The sequence below is a fragment of the Haliotis asinina genome, chromosome 11, assembly GCF_037392515.1.
Source record: "Haliotis asinina isolate JCU_RB_2024 chromosome 11, JCU_Hal_asi_v2, whole genome shotgun sequence".
NCBI lineage: Eukaryota > Metazoa > Mollusca > Gastropoda > Lepetellida > Haliotidae > Haliotis > Haliotis asinina.
Window position 1 is genome coordinate 12,656,450 of NC_090290.1, and position 17,829 is coordinate 12,674,278.

At 41.0% G+C, this 17,829-nt stretch overlaps 1 protein-coding gene across 1 annotated transcript in view; it reads left to right on the plus strand.

Moving 5' to 3' along the window:
• LOC137256259 (uncharacterized) overlaps window positions 1-17,829 on the plus strand; it is a 65,875-nt gene that overhangs the window by 23,944 nt on the left and 24,102 nt on the right. The window contains exon 2 of the mRNA XM_067793991.1: window positions 17,226-17,378. Within this exon, the coding sequence (XP_067650092.1) occupies window positions 17,364-17,378 (15 nt within the window). The 5' untranslated portion in view covers window positions 17,226-17,363. The remainder of the gene's footprint in view (window positions 1-17,225; window positions 17,379-17,829) is intronic.

A 17,829-nucleotide genomic window follows, 5' to 3' on the forward strand; every position in this document is an offset into this window, starting at 1 on the left:
CCACAAAGGCGACTATGCTTCACGGAAGAGGCGACTAACAGGATCGGGTGGTCAGGATCGCTGACTTGGTTGACATATGTCATCGGTTCCCAGTTATGCAAATCGTTGCTCATGCTGTTGACCACTGGATTGTCTGCTACAGACACGATTATTTACAGACCGCCACCATATAGGAGGAACATTACTGAGTGCGGCGTAAAACTAAACTCACTCCAATTTCTTTACAATTTTCCGACCACTATTTAACTAATGGCATCACATTTGTCAACTAACGTATGGTTCCACAATCCACAATCCCATAGGCTGCCATGTTAAAGGAGTTTTGAAACTGTGCATATGTTCAGCAAATTGTCACCTTTCGACACATAAGCAATGGAAAAGTAAACTTGTGATTGTAGGTATAAAGATCCCTCACAAATGTGCAAAATTTGACATGGGTATTACGAAAATTAAATTCATGAAAATTATTTATCCTACATTAAATTAACACGTAAGACATTACGTCAAGTGTCCGAATAGTTATTGCACGACTCTGTACCTCACCGACGCATATCTATGTGACCCAGTGTGAATCGTGACATGGTTGGGCCACACACTGCTAACACTGTCCCCGCTAACACACTGACACGCATACCTGCCCCCACAACGTATATTGACCTGCACTGTCGGAACTGCTGTGGGCAGCTGTTTAAACAAGGGTTGTCTCCCTTGTGTGACCACGTCGCCAACAGATGCTGAAAGATCAAGGTGTGACCATAGTGTCACTGGCTGTGTAACTTGGACTTACTGACCAGATGTTACATCAACTTTAACGTGAACTGTTAAACACGATCGTCACTGTCACGAGTTAGCCGGCCAGACCCAGGTCTAACTGTACGTTTAGCGTTTTCAATACTTCTGATATGATACTCGTTATGATGACCCGTGAAGGTCCAGGGTAGAAAAGGCCTTCAGGGACCTATGCTTGCCACAAAAAGCGACTATACTTGTAAGAGGTGACTAAGGGGATTGGGTGGTCAGGCTCGCTGACTTGGTTGACACATGTCATCGGTTTCCAATTGCGCAGATCGATGTTCATGCTGTTGATCACTGGGTTGATCCAGACTCGATTATTTACACACCACAGCCATATAGCTGTAATATTGTTGAGTGCGACGTAAAACTAAACTCACTCATTCACTCCATACATAAATTACCATTAACTGACTATCTAAAAGTTGTTAACAGGTTAACAGGTTACAACGTGTAACCAATTCCATCACCAACCCTAATAGTACATGTCACAGTGTTCCCCGGTTTTCCAAGGTGGACTACAAGCACACTGACCGTTTGAATCCAGCACTTGGCCAATTGGACAGTCAGTCGACTGAAAGAAACAGGTTCAACTGATACACAATTTTATGTTCAAAGACTGAGCAGGACCCTATCACAATCAAGATAGTATCGACGTCATCTCCTTATACTGAGATATGTGTCGGCATTTTGGAATATACATAACATGTTTCGAGAAGTTTTGAATACATCACGAAAGGTGTACCACACAAAGTGTACCATAGAACATCAAGACATCAACTGTGATTGTTAATATATATGTAAAAACGTAAAGCAGGTCAGGTATTCAATCAGCACTGAGCAGTTAACTGGCAAACAATAAACAAAGTATTTTCTAAACAACAGCAAATTACAAGCTTAGATTGTCTGAACTTCGACCCCAGTTGCATTGACTCAACAAGCTTTTATATTCTCTGCATGTTTGAGATAATTTGTGTGTTAAATACGCAGATTTTCTGCGACAGGACAAGCACTGTGAAACTGATTACAAACGCCAAAATTACCTATGCGTTTTGCCTGGTACCCATTTCGCACCTGGCCATGTTGATTAGTTGGCGCTTTATCTTCAGAAGTCCCTTATGGTTTGATAATATAATATGCAAAAAATAGCAGACAAAATGACGTCTGCTCTTATACAGTGTTTTCCCTGTAATGTCTTACGTGTTATTGGTAAAAACACTAACCTATCATTTCCTTGCGTAACGTGGTGGAGGGGTAGCCTAATGGTTAAAGAGTTCGCTCGTCACGCCGAACACCCGGGGTCGATTCCCCACATGGGTACAATAAGTGAAACCCATTTCTGGTGTCCCCCGCCGTGATGTTGCTGGAATATTGCTAAAAGCGGCGTAAAACCACACTCACTCACTCCTTGCGAACTGAGAAAGGACCAGCGATATTCCTTCAGACACCCCTTCCCCAAATCCGGTTTATTTTTTAATATTTCGTCAGCCAGGACAGCTTTAAATGAAGTCACGTAAACGAAATATGCCGAAAATACGCAGCCAGTAGATTTAATGTTTGTTGTTATGTATCTTATTTCATGTTCATTGTTCATGTTCCGAAATACCACTTGCTGCTATTCGTGACGTTATAGACTGTCGACCGCCACAACAAGGCAGTTTTAACATACTTCCTCAAAGGGCGGGGAACCCCCAGACAACAATAGCAACGCTAAGTCGAATGAAAACAGTCGTAAAGACTAAACAATACACGCGGCTTAGATGCGGCGATTTACGATAAATGCCCTGAAACCTCTGCCAAGAGAGCTAAATCCTGCCCCCGACCCAGAATACCGCAGCGACAGAGACAGAACTGGGCGGACGGGTCAGTATTGACCTTTGACGCATGCGCAGTCCCGTCCATCTACGTCTAAAGTGTGAACGTCAGATTAAATGTTGACGCTTGGCCAAGGTCGCAAATCGTCGCGAACAAATAATGTCTTCAGAACGGAACACACCCCGCTCGTTGCTTTTATATTCTGTAAGCTGAATAAATTCCAATTAGATATTTGTCGAACACCCACTGGGTGAGCTGCAAATACAATCTGACGATCCCGGTTTTAGCGACTAGTCGTCACTCAGAGTACCTACAGGGAACAGCCATGTTGGATTCGTAACCTTCACCGTCACTTAGTTGATGTCAGAACATGCGCAGATGGCGTAGAATATTAACTCTGAGCGATGATTCGTCTCCCAAATCATCACCGTGTTTACATCAAAACAAAATGGCAGTACTAGAAGGTGTTCACTAAAGTACGACATTTGCACTGAATGCAATTTGGTCTTTGGACCATAATGAAATTTGTATGATTTTGTCCCTCAAAGTTGCTTCTGCACGTAATACATTGAATATAGAATATTCCAAATTACAACACCAGGTGTCGCGGAGGGATTGTAACCAAGTCTAGAACACATATCACTTTCCACAATGTTTTCAGATGCAAGTACATCTAAGGTGTGATTCGTTAGCCTAGTGGTTAAAGTGTCCTCTCGTCGTATTGAAGACCCGGGTTCGAGTCTCTACACGGTCATTAGACCGTAATCCAAGAGTGTATATTTATTTGAATGAATGAGTGTCTACATCGAATGAGCTAGGTCACTTCCAGATCGTCAGATGTTGGTCGGGTAGCTCAATGGTTAAAGCGTCAGCTCGTCACGGCGACTGTGCGAGATCGATTACCCGTATGGTGTCGCTTGGCGTGATGTTGCTAAAAGCGGCGTAACGCCCCACTCACTGTGAGAAACCACTCGTTACAAACAATAATAAATGACTTCAAATGGAATAAAGAAGCAGCTATATTTTCTATTTCAGTGGAACTGCTTTCCTTTTTGTGGTATTTGGCAAGGTAGTAAACCCTGAATTGTCAAACACACTACTTTTATCACAGAACTTGCACCAAGTGCAATGACAGCGGCCTGTTGATAAGTCAATGACATTTAATCTGCAGAAGGGAATAAGCAAATTCATTATCTGTGATCCGTGTTTAAGGTTTCGGAATACCTGTATGCAGTGCCTGCGTTGATCTGTGTTTACTGTTTCGGTTCACCTGTATGCAGTGCCTGCTTTGATCTATGTTTAAGGTTTCGGTTTACCTGTGTGCAGTCCCTGCGTTGATCTGTGTTCGAGGTTTCGGTTTACATCTATGCAGTGCCTTCGTTGCCATGTACGGCAATTACCCCATTACGTCTTGACTGACAACTCGAGTAGGTATAACCAATTGGTGGCCTTATTTCATGAAGTTTATTTATTCCTACTTGACTGTCCCACCTTTTTTGCATGAGGTCACGAGTGTAACTTTTGATAGTGGGTTTGTCACTAGGAAGTCACTGTTCAGTATCAGTAGTCGAGATATGGGCTTGTCAAGAGCTGCTTCACCTGTGTTCTCTCCTCACCGAGGTTACTTGCCATATCTTCTTACAAACCTCTCTTCTAATAGGGTCATATTTCCCGGTTCTCATAAAACACGGAAATTATTGAGGCCTTATGAATGATCACTTTTGCAACAACGTCGCTGATTCCACAACTAAATCTGATTGCAACCAATCACGAATCTTGAAACACTCACATCATGAAAGGACCGTATTGGTACAGAGGTTCTGACAGAGAGGATGACATAGTAACCACTGTGGGAACAGAAAATGCTTCAACTGTGACATCGGCCTTTGTGTAATCTGCTATGCCAACGTTACCAGGCAACCAGCAGAAAACATGTCACATTGGCTGGTAGAACAATCGTTGTAAGCTTCTAAATTTTATAAAGTGATTTGATAACATTTCGAAGTGGATGATGGCAAGATAATGAAACCGGTAAACGATGAAGTTTTGGAATGGTTCTGTTGTTTAGTATAGGTCAAATAGGTAGATTTTGATTCCGCATGAAACTGGAACTTTGTCGGGAATTCAGGAGGCAAACTTGCGCGATTCGCAATCAAACGTACAACACTTCTATCTATGATCCGTGTAATTGTCCACATTCCCACATCTTAGAGACACCGTACAGTGGTATGCAGTATTAACCTCTGTTCTAGCCTCTCTCTATTTCTGTGGCTAGCCAAATGGACTTTCTACCCAGAACATTGTTGGATGTCTCTTTACGACATGTTTCGGAATCATATATAGAGTTTATCAAATGTCATAACTGTTCAAACGTTACGTAAGAGGACAGAAATGCCTCACACATTTCAGAATTCCTAGCTCCAGTTAATATTTTCAATATTTTGATAGCTGTTGAACCGCGGACGAAACCGTCGTCTTCTGTTCTGGAGTCCGTTAGATCCATCTAAGTAAGTGAAGTTTTAAGCAGTTGTACTCAAAGAAGCAATGTGATGAAGCAAAAGCCGCCGTGAGTGAGGGACTAAAAAACCGAAAGACAAGTCTCACTAACTCACTCAACCAAAGACCTACTACTGAACCTATTTTCTCGGAAGGTGAAAATAGACATCTCAAACAAGTATGCTACACTGAATTCCAAATCCTTGTTTCATGAGAAAATGGTATTTACAAATGAATTAAAATTTTTAACTTTAATATCAGTATATTTCCATATTTCGTAACCCATGCTTGCCATAAAAGGCGACTATGCTTGTCGTAGGAGGCAACTAACGAGATCGGGTGGTCAGGCTCGCTGTCTTGGTTGACATATGTCATCGGTTCCCAATTGCGCAGATCGATGCTCATGTTTTTGATCACTGGATTGTCTGGTCCAGACTCGGTTAGTTACAGACCGCCGCCATATAGCTGGAATATTGCTGAGTGCGGCGTAAAACTAAACTCACTCACTCCATATTTCCTGGCGATATGTAGGCATCACGACATTAACAGACTGTCCCAGTATGATGATGTCGTAAAATGATTCTCAATGCATTTGGCTCACTGGTTACCCATGTTATGCGTTCTTTGCACTTGTTCTGTGTTGTTCTGTATCGCACAAAGAGACATTATATCATTTCCGTACTACGAGTAGACCGCCAAACGTTTCTAGCTGTCGAGCTATTTTTGAGATTTCCACGTGCTCGCTGCACGACAGAGTACGCTGTAAGACGTGTTTGCAAGGATTACAAGGAACGTAGTGTATATATACACTAGTGCTTAGACGTATCACATATTACTGATTAATAATTATGGATCCACTTAAATGAATTAGTGCAATAACCAGTGCAGAATATTTAGACTACGTTGCGCAGGACTAGGGAACCCAGTCAACAGGAAACGAGACTGTTTTGTGATTAATTTTTAGACTTTTGAGTGAAGTGTTACGCCGTGTTACTGACAGAAGCCTTATGATCAAGGAGCAGCCGCGGCTAAGGGCCATTTTGAGTTGGTTAGCCTCTGGAATGGAAGGCGAAATCTACTCAGTCTCTACCTTCACACAAAGAAACTCTGTCAAAATGATACCCAATAACTTAATATTTTTGACGGGTTAAATTATATCTCCAAAATCTGCACCTAATATTATAAAAGCCAGATCATAAGGACAAGCGAGTGAGTGAGTGAGTTTGGTTTACGCTGCTGCAATATTCTGGCAACACGACGGCGGGGGACACCAGAAATGGGTTCCACTAATTGTATCCATGTGGGGAACAGAATGCTGGTCTTCTGCGTGACGATCAAACACTTTAACCACAAGGCTACCCCAACGCCCCTATTCACAGTAAGAATTAAGCACAGAAGGTTATTTTGTTTCTCTTGTTTAATTCCTAACGTGAATGGGTGGGTGGGAGGGGTGGGGGATCGGGTAGCCTAGTGGTTAGCGCGTTCGCTCGTGACGCAGACGACCCGGGTTCGATTCCACAAATAAATCTTCTTCACACATTATTCATTTCAACTTATGCCGACATACTTGCTCAAATGTAGTTACCTTTCAACAATTTGCACGGTGATATATTGTAAGTCATACAAGTTTAGGGGCGGTGTGGTAGCCTAGTGGCTAAGGCGTTCGTTTGCCATGCTGAAATGTCGGGGACTATTCCCACATGGGTACAATGTGTCAAGTCTACTTCTGGTGTCTCCCGTCGTAATATTGCTGGAATATTGCTAAAAGCTGTGTACATCTAAACTGACTCATTCATTCACTAACGTGTACAAATATATCACTCTTTCATAAATCGCTAGTTATTGTCTGCGAAATCCTGGTCCTCGAAACGGCTGTATTCTACAGCATTTATACAACGCTTAAATGGTCGATACTTGGGAATGTCCCTTGAATTCCAGTGTGTTACACAGAGAGTGTATAAAATGCCTCGGCCTATAAAGAGAATGTTAGAAATGCGAATACTCCTTCATCTTTGGATTCGGTTCAGAGGCGAGTTTCCATTCTGTGATTTTGAGCGGCTAGTGGAGGAACGCTGACAACTCGCGGTATTACTTAATCCAGATCTAAAGGTAAACCTATAATTTGTTTGGGAAAATGTGAAATCATATTGTATTTTCTTATCTGGTATTTGACCGTCCATTTTGGAAGCGTTTGCATTTAATCTCTGAATTTAATTCTCGATAATTCGAGATTGTTATATGTAAAAATGCTATAAATATAAATTATGTTTGCCAGCGATCTGATCGAGTGTTATTCCTAGGATATTTATGATATTATTAATTAATGCCGTGCTTAAAATAATAAGGTACTTTTGTGATGCGTCTATGCCTCAAACTTAGTATTGATAATGACATTAATATTATTGTTAGCCTTCATGTATTTTATATCAATCCATATGTTTATATAATCTGTTTAGGGAAAGCTCGCCTTGCGTAGAGGATGTACAGGGTTATACGTGTGTGAATGGTTCTGTCTTGGTAATAATTATGTAGTCTAGAATCATTTTAAAATCTAGAAATAGGTACTGACACTACAAATTATTGCCTTACTGTCTTTCTAAAAGTTCGATTCCCCACATGGGTACAATATGTGAAGCCCATTTTCTGCTGTCCCCCGCCGTGATATTGCTGGAATATTGCTAAAAAGCGGCGTAAAACTAAACTCACTCACTCTTTCTAAAAATCCACGTGATCTCCAGTGCATTAGGATCGGATCGTGATAAGTTTATTGGGCTGAATCTCCCAGTGGATAGTGTTGTAATCGGTTTTTGAAAACAACCTCCAATTTTCACTCGACATAGTCGCGAATAGATGAATTTGTTCTGTTGCGGTGTGAAACAATCTGTACTTTCTCATTCAACCTCCCGACTGTATTGTACCAAACATCTGTGCAAGGACAGTGGGGTACCCTAATGAGGAATACAAGCGAAATACACCACTCGCTCACCTACCCAAACAAATGGTTCGGGTTCGATTCCTCACATGGGTACAATCTATCGTGATATTGCTGGAATATTTTTGCTAACCTCACTCACTCACTCACTCACTCACTCTAGGTGTGATCTGCATTCCTTTGTATTAATCAGATTAGATTTATCACTTCAGTTGAATCACAGTGTATTTTCTTACTGAGATTTAAAAGAAATAATGCCATTTCAAATTATGCCATAAACTAAACTTATACGATTTTCTCACTGGCCTTACATAGCTTCATGGATTCTCGAAGGGGAGATTTGAACTGTTATTGGTGTTCCAGCCAAGACAATGTTGATATATTGTACCAGTTTCATTCTTCACGCGGAATACTTGTATTTATCGAGACAATGCATTACTTGAACTCAACACCTTAATGGACGTATTAACAAACTGAGATGAATGTGGAGTATTTAGTGGTTTACCCAAGGGCTATTTCAGGAACAGCTGAAACACAGACAGTGGTGCTCTGAATAAATGAGAAGCTGTAAACACACACACGCACTGCCGGACAAACTGGAATATGGCAGGTGAAATTGACATGCTCAACAAACAGAGAAATACATACAGTCTGGACACAGTCAAGGTCTAAACATTCTGAGAACAAGCTCATGGACGTTCCTTAACGACTTAAACGACATTTGTTTTGGACAACGACAACGCAGGTGTAGGGTTCCAGAACTATTGTGTAATATAAACTATATCTACAGAGTGAATGGAATTGTGTCAGGTAAATTGAAACCGAACTTTTGCTGTTAATTCCTACTTTTTAATGCAAGATTGATGTGTTGTCGAGTATGCGCTTTGTTCACCTTTTTCCTATGTTGGAACCATTTCCTGCAAAAATATGTCAGTTCAAGATGTAAAAAGATGTTACAGTAGTAACCAGCGGATTAAGAAATATTTAAAGCACAGCCACATAGAGGTATACTGAGGGAGAAAATTGAAGGATCATACGAAAGGACGAGAGTTCATTTAGTATTTCTCAAGTTTCTTCGCAAGTTCCGTACTGTTTAGCGTATGAAAAATAACTGGAAAACATAAGGATCACTTGTGATTTCTTGTGATCCCTTATTATTTCCCTTCAATATATTTACCGATTTCGTTTATGTTTTTAAAAGAGGTGCCCGAAAGGGGGCAAATTCGTAGTTCAATTACATCGACCTTTCATCTCTCCCCATCTAGATCATATTTGACCATACCAAAGTAAGACTTTGAATGAAACAGGAATGGGCACAAAATATAAAAATATATTCATATACAAATTTTTTAGAATATGTCATCTCCACAATTTTCACCTTGATGTTCTCTGGAAGGATCAGCTACAAAGAAGAAATAGGTATCTACCATCCAGGCGTAAGTCACATGTCAACACAATAACCACCTTACGGGTTCATTAACGTCTTTTGGTAAGTAAGTGCGGGCCATGTTTCCAAACAGCGGTGCATGTTGCTGCATCTCATTGCCTACCAGATGTTTAAATAAGACATGTGTGTCAACTCTTCGATTAATTAGGTCACAAGTACATCAGGGGAGAGAATGGCACTCCCAGGGGTCGGGTACTTTCTGCACACTCCTTTCTCCGGAAACAGGTCAGTGTCGCAGTTGGCTCGTTATGTCGGCCTTACAACTATTTCCACGATCAGGTTGTAAGCTTCTGGCCTGTAATCATAAGGAAATGCTTTTTAAGTCAGGTGTCAGTTAGTCATGTTAAGTGAGTCAGTTTAGTTTTACGCCGCTTTAGCATTATTCGGCGTTATCCCAACGGGATACACCAGAAATGGGCTTCACACATTGTCCCCATGTGGGCCATCGAACCCGGGTGTTCTGTGTGACCAGCGAACGCTTACGCCACAAGGCTACCCCACCACTTCTATTCACGCTAAGAATTCAGCACAGAGGAACATACATATTCAGCACATGCACCAATGTGCTTAATTCTTACTGTGAATAGGGGCATGTGGGGTAGCCTTGTGGTCAAAGTGTTTGCTCGTCACGCACAAGACCCGTTCGATTCCACAAATGAAGATTCTTTATGCAGTTGTCAATGCCATTTTCAAGATGATGATATTTTGTGTATATTGTTCCGTAAACTGTATAGTAGAACCTTTATTTGATTTGCTAATAACTCCGTACTGGGAAATGAGCGCTTAGTTGTGTGTAAATGTGGTGCTAGTGTTATAAATTTAAACAGTCGAATGACTTTAACTACGAACAGGTAAGGACATCTTGTCACTTAGTTCGCCGTAGAGAGTAATCCATATTCCCTGTGTCCACGTGTGTGAAATACCCTCTAACGAGTCCCCTGGACATTCACCAGAACGACCAGGATATTCCAAGATATTCCACGTGCATGAACAATATTCGGATCTTCATGAGGATATTTGGGACACTATGATTAACATGATACACATTTCGAACACATTAAAATACGTCTTTAATTTAAATAAAATGTATTCTCAACTCATCACGGCCGACGAGCCACGCGCACAAGCTAAGGGTAACCCAAGACTATGTGCACATTCTTGGACCAATATGGCTGGTTTGTGAGGATTCTACTGTAGGGCAGAACATGTTTACCAAGCAGGAAGACCGAGTGTCTTAACCGATTTTCAGCGTCACTGACAATAATCAAATCCCACTTATTCACTACTAATTTGCCTTTAGAGTCCAATAAAATCTGTTCCGGTGGTGCTTGTCGTAAGAGGGGACTATCGGGATCGGGTGGTCAGGTTCGCTGACTTGGTTGACACATGTCATCGGTTCCTAATTGCGCAGATCGATGCTCATGTTGTTGATGACTTGATTGTCTGGTCCAGACTCGATTATTTACAGACTGCAGCCATATAGCTAGAATGTTTCTGAGTGCGGCGTAAAACTAAACTCACTCACTCACTGTTCCGGTGGATTGTGGAAACAAATATACTCTAGCGAAGACGTTGTATCCATGATGGGACCCGTGAAGGTCCGTGGTAGAATAGGCCTTCAACAACCCATGCTTGCGTGTAAAAGACGATTATGCTTGTCGTAAGAGGCGACTAAGTGATCAGACTCGATGACATGGTTGACTCGTGTCATCTGTTCCCAATTGCACAGATCGATGCTCATGTTGTTGATCAAAGGATTGTCCGGTCCAGACTGGAGTATTTACAGACCGCCGCCATATAGCTTTACTATTGCCGAGTACGGCCTAAAACTCAACTCACTCACTCTCACACTATACATGATGGAGAAGTAAGCTTGATATGTGACAACAAATACAATTCACAAAGTTCTTTGTTGTTTAACGCCACTCTCAGCTTTGTGACCACGGTTCGTAAAAGATCATGTCTGGACCAGATAACCCTGTGATTGACATCATAGGCATTCATCTCGGCAATTAGGATACACACCATCAGCACCACGTACCTGACAACCCGATCCCGTCTGGCGTGTCATACTACAAGCGTTGATGAAGACCAATTTTAGCACGGTAGCTTGGTGAAAAAGTCTATGAATGGACGTCGACACTGTTGCCTACCTTGAGAAGCTGACTGTGATATTGCACAGAAAACAGATAGAAACGCTTTCAAGTTCAAATGGAAAAGTTTGAAACTTCCTCCAATTTCCTTCACGTCAACGCTACAATCATCCGTTCATTCGACATGGTTGTTTCACGATGAAGCATCTGTGTGTTGAACTATACATCGGTATATTTGCAATGTCAAAATAAAGCAGATTGTATGGATTTGCTCTGCGGCCATGGTAGTATCCATGACCCTTTAAGCAGTGAAGCACTGCGAGGCATGTGCAGTGCTACACCGAGCATGCCTTGAGTAATGTTATATGTTACTGAGGAAATTACCGGTGTTAAGGAAAGCAGTCATGAAATTCGCCAGCTATTGACTGTTGTTTTAATGACACTCGCTGTGCAAGTTTACCACATTGTGCAGCAGGGTTTAGCAATCTTCTTTTTAACAAAGGAGCAAACAGACGAACGTAGATCTACACAGAGGAACAGTTGACACATCTTCTGTGTCGTGTTACAACGGCCGCAGACAAACCTGGGCATTTCACAGTGGAGGTGGTGGTAAAAACACAGGTTTAGTGTTAATGCTTTGTTTGAAAAACTCAGTTTTTTATCACCTTGACTGAAGGAGAGATCTGGTTTAACCTGGTCTTATGTGTTGTGAAGTCGGTGTATTGTTTTGTATAAATGACTTTTAAATGTTTAAGTTGTGTAACGTTTCATTATCTGCACGTATTTTATTTCAAATCTGTCTTAACGAGATGAGATAGCAAGCCGATAATGCCCCATGGTCGTGGAAGCAACAAATACTAATTGTATCACACAAGGCTAAGATCTGTATTTTGGATTCCTAACAAATGGTACTTTCAGCAGGGAGGCACATGACTAATATGGTTTCAAATACCGTCACGTCCAAATGTTTAGTGTTTTGTGGTTTGAAAACTTGTTTGTAGTGAAACTACGGATGTTTGACTCTGCTATTGTTCTCAGATTCGTACAGAAGACCTTTCTTTCGTCTCAAGGAAAGAACCGTTTCAACTCATCTGATCACAATATATAGAGTGGTTAATCGCACAAGTTGCGCTGTCCATATAATAATATATATAAAACGCAGTTTTGGAGGCGTTGGTAATGACCAAATAAAGTATGCTATGGATACGCAAAATGAAAGCGTAAATGGCTTAACATGTTATATTAAACGATTTCAATCAACGTTTTTGGGTCTGCCAATTTGCACGAGCCTAAATCGTTCACAAACGAACAATTTTCATCCTCACTTCGAAACAAGCATAATGAGACGATGTCTTTACATAAATACTGTTCCTCTTCTTCATACCAGCTGCAAAATGCCGCTTAAAGAAGCCACACCATTAACGTCTGGTTCTTCTCGGAAATATTTAGGCTTGAAATCGTAATGACAATTTTTAAGGCTATGGCATAAACCACTTCCCGTTCGTTAATTCGAAGTTTGGATGACTTTCTGTACTTCGAAGAAAACAGAATCTCTACAAGCACTAAAGAATAGCAAAATCGTTAACAATACATCAATTTCATCCAAAACAGATTCGAAGCTTTACTGGTTTTACACTCCGCTGTGTGCAACAAATCGCTTTTAGTGTCATAATCCATTTCATGTATATATGTATATACTATTCCAAATTTTGCAGCTATCAAATCAAGTCTCAAATATTTTAGGCGAAATGTCAGTTCATCGATTTCATGCACTTTTTCATGAAATTGTATGTAAATGCTCATTTTCTTAAAAAAAAGCGCGAAACGCAGCTTTATTCTACGTCTCTCCTCTCAAGGCTATTTTGGGCTTGTTTCGTGTTACTGATCCAGCCCGCTAACATGTGGAATGTAATGTCTGCATGGAGAAACAGTGACCAATGGTCACCCGTGCTAGGTCAGTGGCGTTTGTAGGACAGTGCAATATACGGCAGGACATGGAGGAGGAGCTATTTATAGATTGGGTAAATCGGGATGTCCTACACAGCTGTCTCACACCGATGAAAACAGCGCTAAACCGCTCCCCTCTGCTCGTAACGCGTAATTCTGAAATATCGTGATGGAACCGTGTCATGTCAAACTGTAGCATGATCGCATGGTCAGTGACTGAGTTTAGTTTTACGCCGCACTCGGCAGCATTCCAGCTATATGACGACGGTCTGTAAATAATCGGATGTGGATCAGACAATCCAGTGATTGCGTGAAACTGAGGGGTTTGACAGAAAGTGGTTCCAACTTTTAAATCCATCAGTCTATTTGTCCTGAAAAGATATACCCCAGAGCTTTTGTTAATTAAAGGGCACGTTTACACGAAACTGAACCCATTTCATCTTGCACTGTTTTATCAAGTAGTTTCACAGCCTAAATAGCGCAAGAAGTTCATAAAGGATTTTCAGTTATGATTATTCTTTTATATGTGTACCACATTTTCACATTTTAGTTTGAATATATTTTGCTTTGAGGCTGGACAGAAGACAAGTTGATATCAGCTGGCATTGATATTACCTGATTAATGTACTTTGTTTCACACAAGAAAAAGGTGTTGTGTCATATACACTTTCTCTAAAAATCAGTTGCCTGTGACGATTTGTCAAAGTGGACTTATTGATTTTCAAATGGCATCGACTTCTCAAAATCCAGAACCAGTCATCTAGCAATATATAGACTATATTAGGCGCGATCATTTGTGCTAAAGATAAAATGTTTAAGAACACTTGGATTCTTATGTATTACTCTAATATATTATGTATAATAACATGACAGATTTGGGTATTTTTCAACTTCTTTCAGGTAGTATACTTCATCAAGTTGCTTTTTAAATCCGATCACTCACTGCCAATTGTCGTCATTAAATTCTATTAAAATTTGACCTTGTCCTATTTTCACAACATTCTGAAATGATCCAGTGGTTTAACTTTTGTTCTCCTTCGATTTTCCTGGCGCGACGGTTTCCGTCCCTCGTTGAGACGTACGACACCAAACCCTGTACGTGACGGGTCCCAGAGCACGTGAGCCTGTTGATCTCAGCTGGGTCAGCGTGACACTCACGTGCTGACACGACCCATACTGCCTGTTTGTTCAGCAGCTCATGCTTGCCATAAAAGGTGATTATGCTTGTCTTAAGAGGCGACTAACGGGATTGGGTGGTCAGGTTCGCTGACTTGGTTGACACGTGTTATCGGTTCCCCATTACGCAGATCGATGCTCATGTTGTTGATGACTTGATTGTCTGGTCCAGACTCGATTATTTACAGACTGCAGCCATATAGCTGGAATGTTGCTGAGTGCGGCGTAAAACTAAACTCTCTCATTTCGAGACAATAGTGTTTATTGATACAAAGAAGATTGCTTCTCATCGCTTGTGGAAATCTTTTGTTATTGATATCAGTACGTTGTTAGAATTGTTTCATGGTTGGTGATTCATGTGGATACCAGATGCACCAAGGACAGACACGATCTCGTGTTCTGTGGATGATAACTGGCTTGCCTTTGCACGTGTTTGTGATAGACAGTAGCAAGCGTGGCAGGATCCGCTCATCATTACACCTGGTATCATCATTGCATTATGATGCCCATGACACAGTCTGAATCTGACGCCAAACTTTCGGCAGGAGTGACTTCCTATTTCTTTTCTCAATAATCTTCATAACCAGACGCAGTCGCAAATCTGTGATTGACCACCGTGGCCTTCAAACGGTCACCACGAGCCTGGAACGTTTGTAATCACCTCACCACAGACAGAGTGTGTTTATCAGCCAAATACATTAGTTGTGTTTCGTTTGTAGGTCAAATGTTATTTCAGTGTCTGTGTGGTCTTCTCTGGCGGCTGGACACATGCGATGACAACAATGTAACTCAACGTGTTTCTTGACAATGATTCGTGAAGCTTGAATGGCAACACTGCAGAACGTGTTGTGTGGAGCCTACCATGACAAGTTTACATTTTATGTAGGATCCGAGCATGTATTTTGCATTTTACACATGTTTAGAATCCGAACACACACACACACACACACACACATATATATACATACATATATATATATATATATATTAAGCATCACTTACAAGCATCACTTACTGAAGACCAATTGTAACCCGAATTTTCACGGATATTATATTTCATAATGTGTACGAAATAGCAATATGGAATAAATAGGGAGATCTTGTATATATATATTTATTTATTGCAGTATATATATATAGATACAAGATCTCCCTATTTATTCCGTATTGCTATTTCGTACACATTATGAAATATAATATCCGTTACAATTCATCCGAAAATTCGGGTTACAATTGGTCTTCATTAAGTGATGCTTGTCGATAGATGCGACCAGCGGGATCGGGTGATGAGGTACACTGACCTGCTTGACACATGTCATCGTATCTCATTTGCGTAGAGTGATGCTCCTGCCGCTGATCACTGGTTCGTCTGGTCCAGGCTCGATTACAGACCGCCTGCATATAGCCGGAAAACTGCTGGTTAAAATCCAACCAACCAGCCAACATACATACATCATACTCAGACATCGTTCTCCTTGTACACGCCTGCAATCCTGCAAATTTGTGGACGCAATGAAAAGTTGAACTCGCATCTACATTTTCTATATCAGTGTGAGCTGAGAGTGAGAGTTTTTGGGATTATCACAGAGCAGCGTTTCCTTGTGGGATATACTGCTTCCTTATTTAAACAGATTCATGCGATTGCTCATACTCTGTTCCTTTGTATAATCAGTCACATATTTGAGATTTTGTATCTGGTTTACATATTGAAATGAATGACTGACATATATTTACAAATCAGTGTTTGCTATTGGAACATTTGTTCTCAGTTTGTTCTGTTATTTGACACACTGGTAATCACGACATGTTTTTTGAGTAAATGTTGGAAATGAGCGCGCCGGGCTGGTTGAAGAGTGGAGGACGAGTGATGAGTTGAGACAGGGGTTTGTACTGACACTGACTATGTACATAACACGACAGTAGCCATCTCCAAACTCCCGCGCTCTCGACATTCTCGCCACGGAGTTGTCGCACATGGAGGCTTGCTGTTGTGTTCGTCGCTGTTGACGTAGTTGTATCAGAAAGGATATAACCAATCAACGTCACAATAACTGTTGACGTTTTCACTTTGTCACCGACTCTGCCCAATCAATGTTAGCTTAGATGTTGGCTGCGAGACTTACATCACTACGCCAACCAATGAAACTTGGCGTTATCTGGAATCACGTCACTGCCATGGTAACGTGTGGATTTATAGTGTCCTGTAACACCTGAGTGTACAGCGAAGTGGACCCGCCGTAGTAAGATCGAAATAAACATAGTTTCACCGATTTCACACAAACAAACAACCCGCCCTTCTGTTTTGGGGTTGGGCTAACAGAACTCGTCATGAAACTCTAGGCCCTGATTGGCCAGTCTTCTCCAAGTGGAAACGCGTAATAGGCAGTTTTCACCTTAAATCGTGAAATTTAAACACCGTGATAGGGCTACTGGCCATCGCAGTAGTCTGTTCCACCTTTATTTACTCCTAATGAACAGCCAGCATTCACTGATGTTTTAAAACTTTGCATTCGTTTTCTTACCGCAGAAACCAAGGACCAAGTGGCTAGTCACATCGCTACGAGTGTCTATGTGCCATACTACAGAGGTTGCAAAGGGCAACAATTCTGACATTTGGAGTATAATTAGTGGAGACCGCACTCAACAGTAACGGCATCGTGCCAAGATGAAACTTAGCCAGGTAGGTCGATTGTCGCACTTAAGATGTTTTATTTGTAATAGATACCATGTCTTACTTTACATCATTATACTGGCCACTTTGCTCAATACTTGGAATGACACTGCATGACTCCCTTTACTTTACTTATATAAAGGTATGCAAAAGAAGACAAAAAGACTTGGCACGTAATTTGCTTTGATGGACATTAGTGTGTTTTTTTCACTTTTTACAAAATTTAAGACTTAACAATTTCTCAAAACGTAACATAGATAGATAGATAGATAGATAGATAGATATATAGATATACTCAAGATTGTGTTCAGCGATGTTTAAACTGAAATAGTGTGCCTCCATGGCTGTTCACGCCATGTTGAAAACTTCACCAACAGCGCAGGTTGATTGTGTTTACTATATTTTACAGTTATGTTCACTTCACTATATGCATAAAGACAAAGTGGATCGATACTGAACT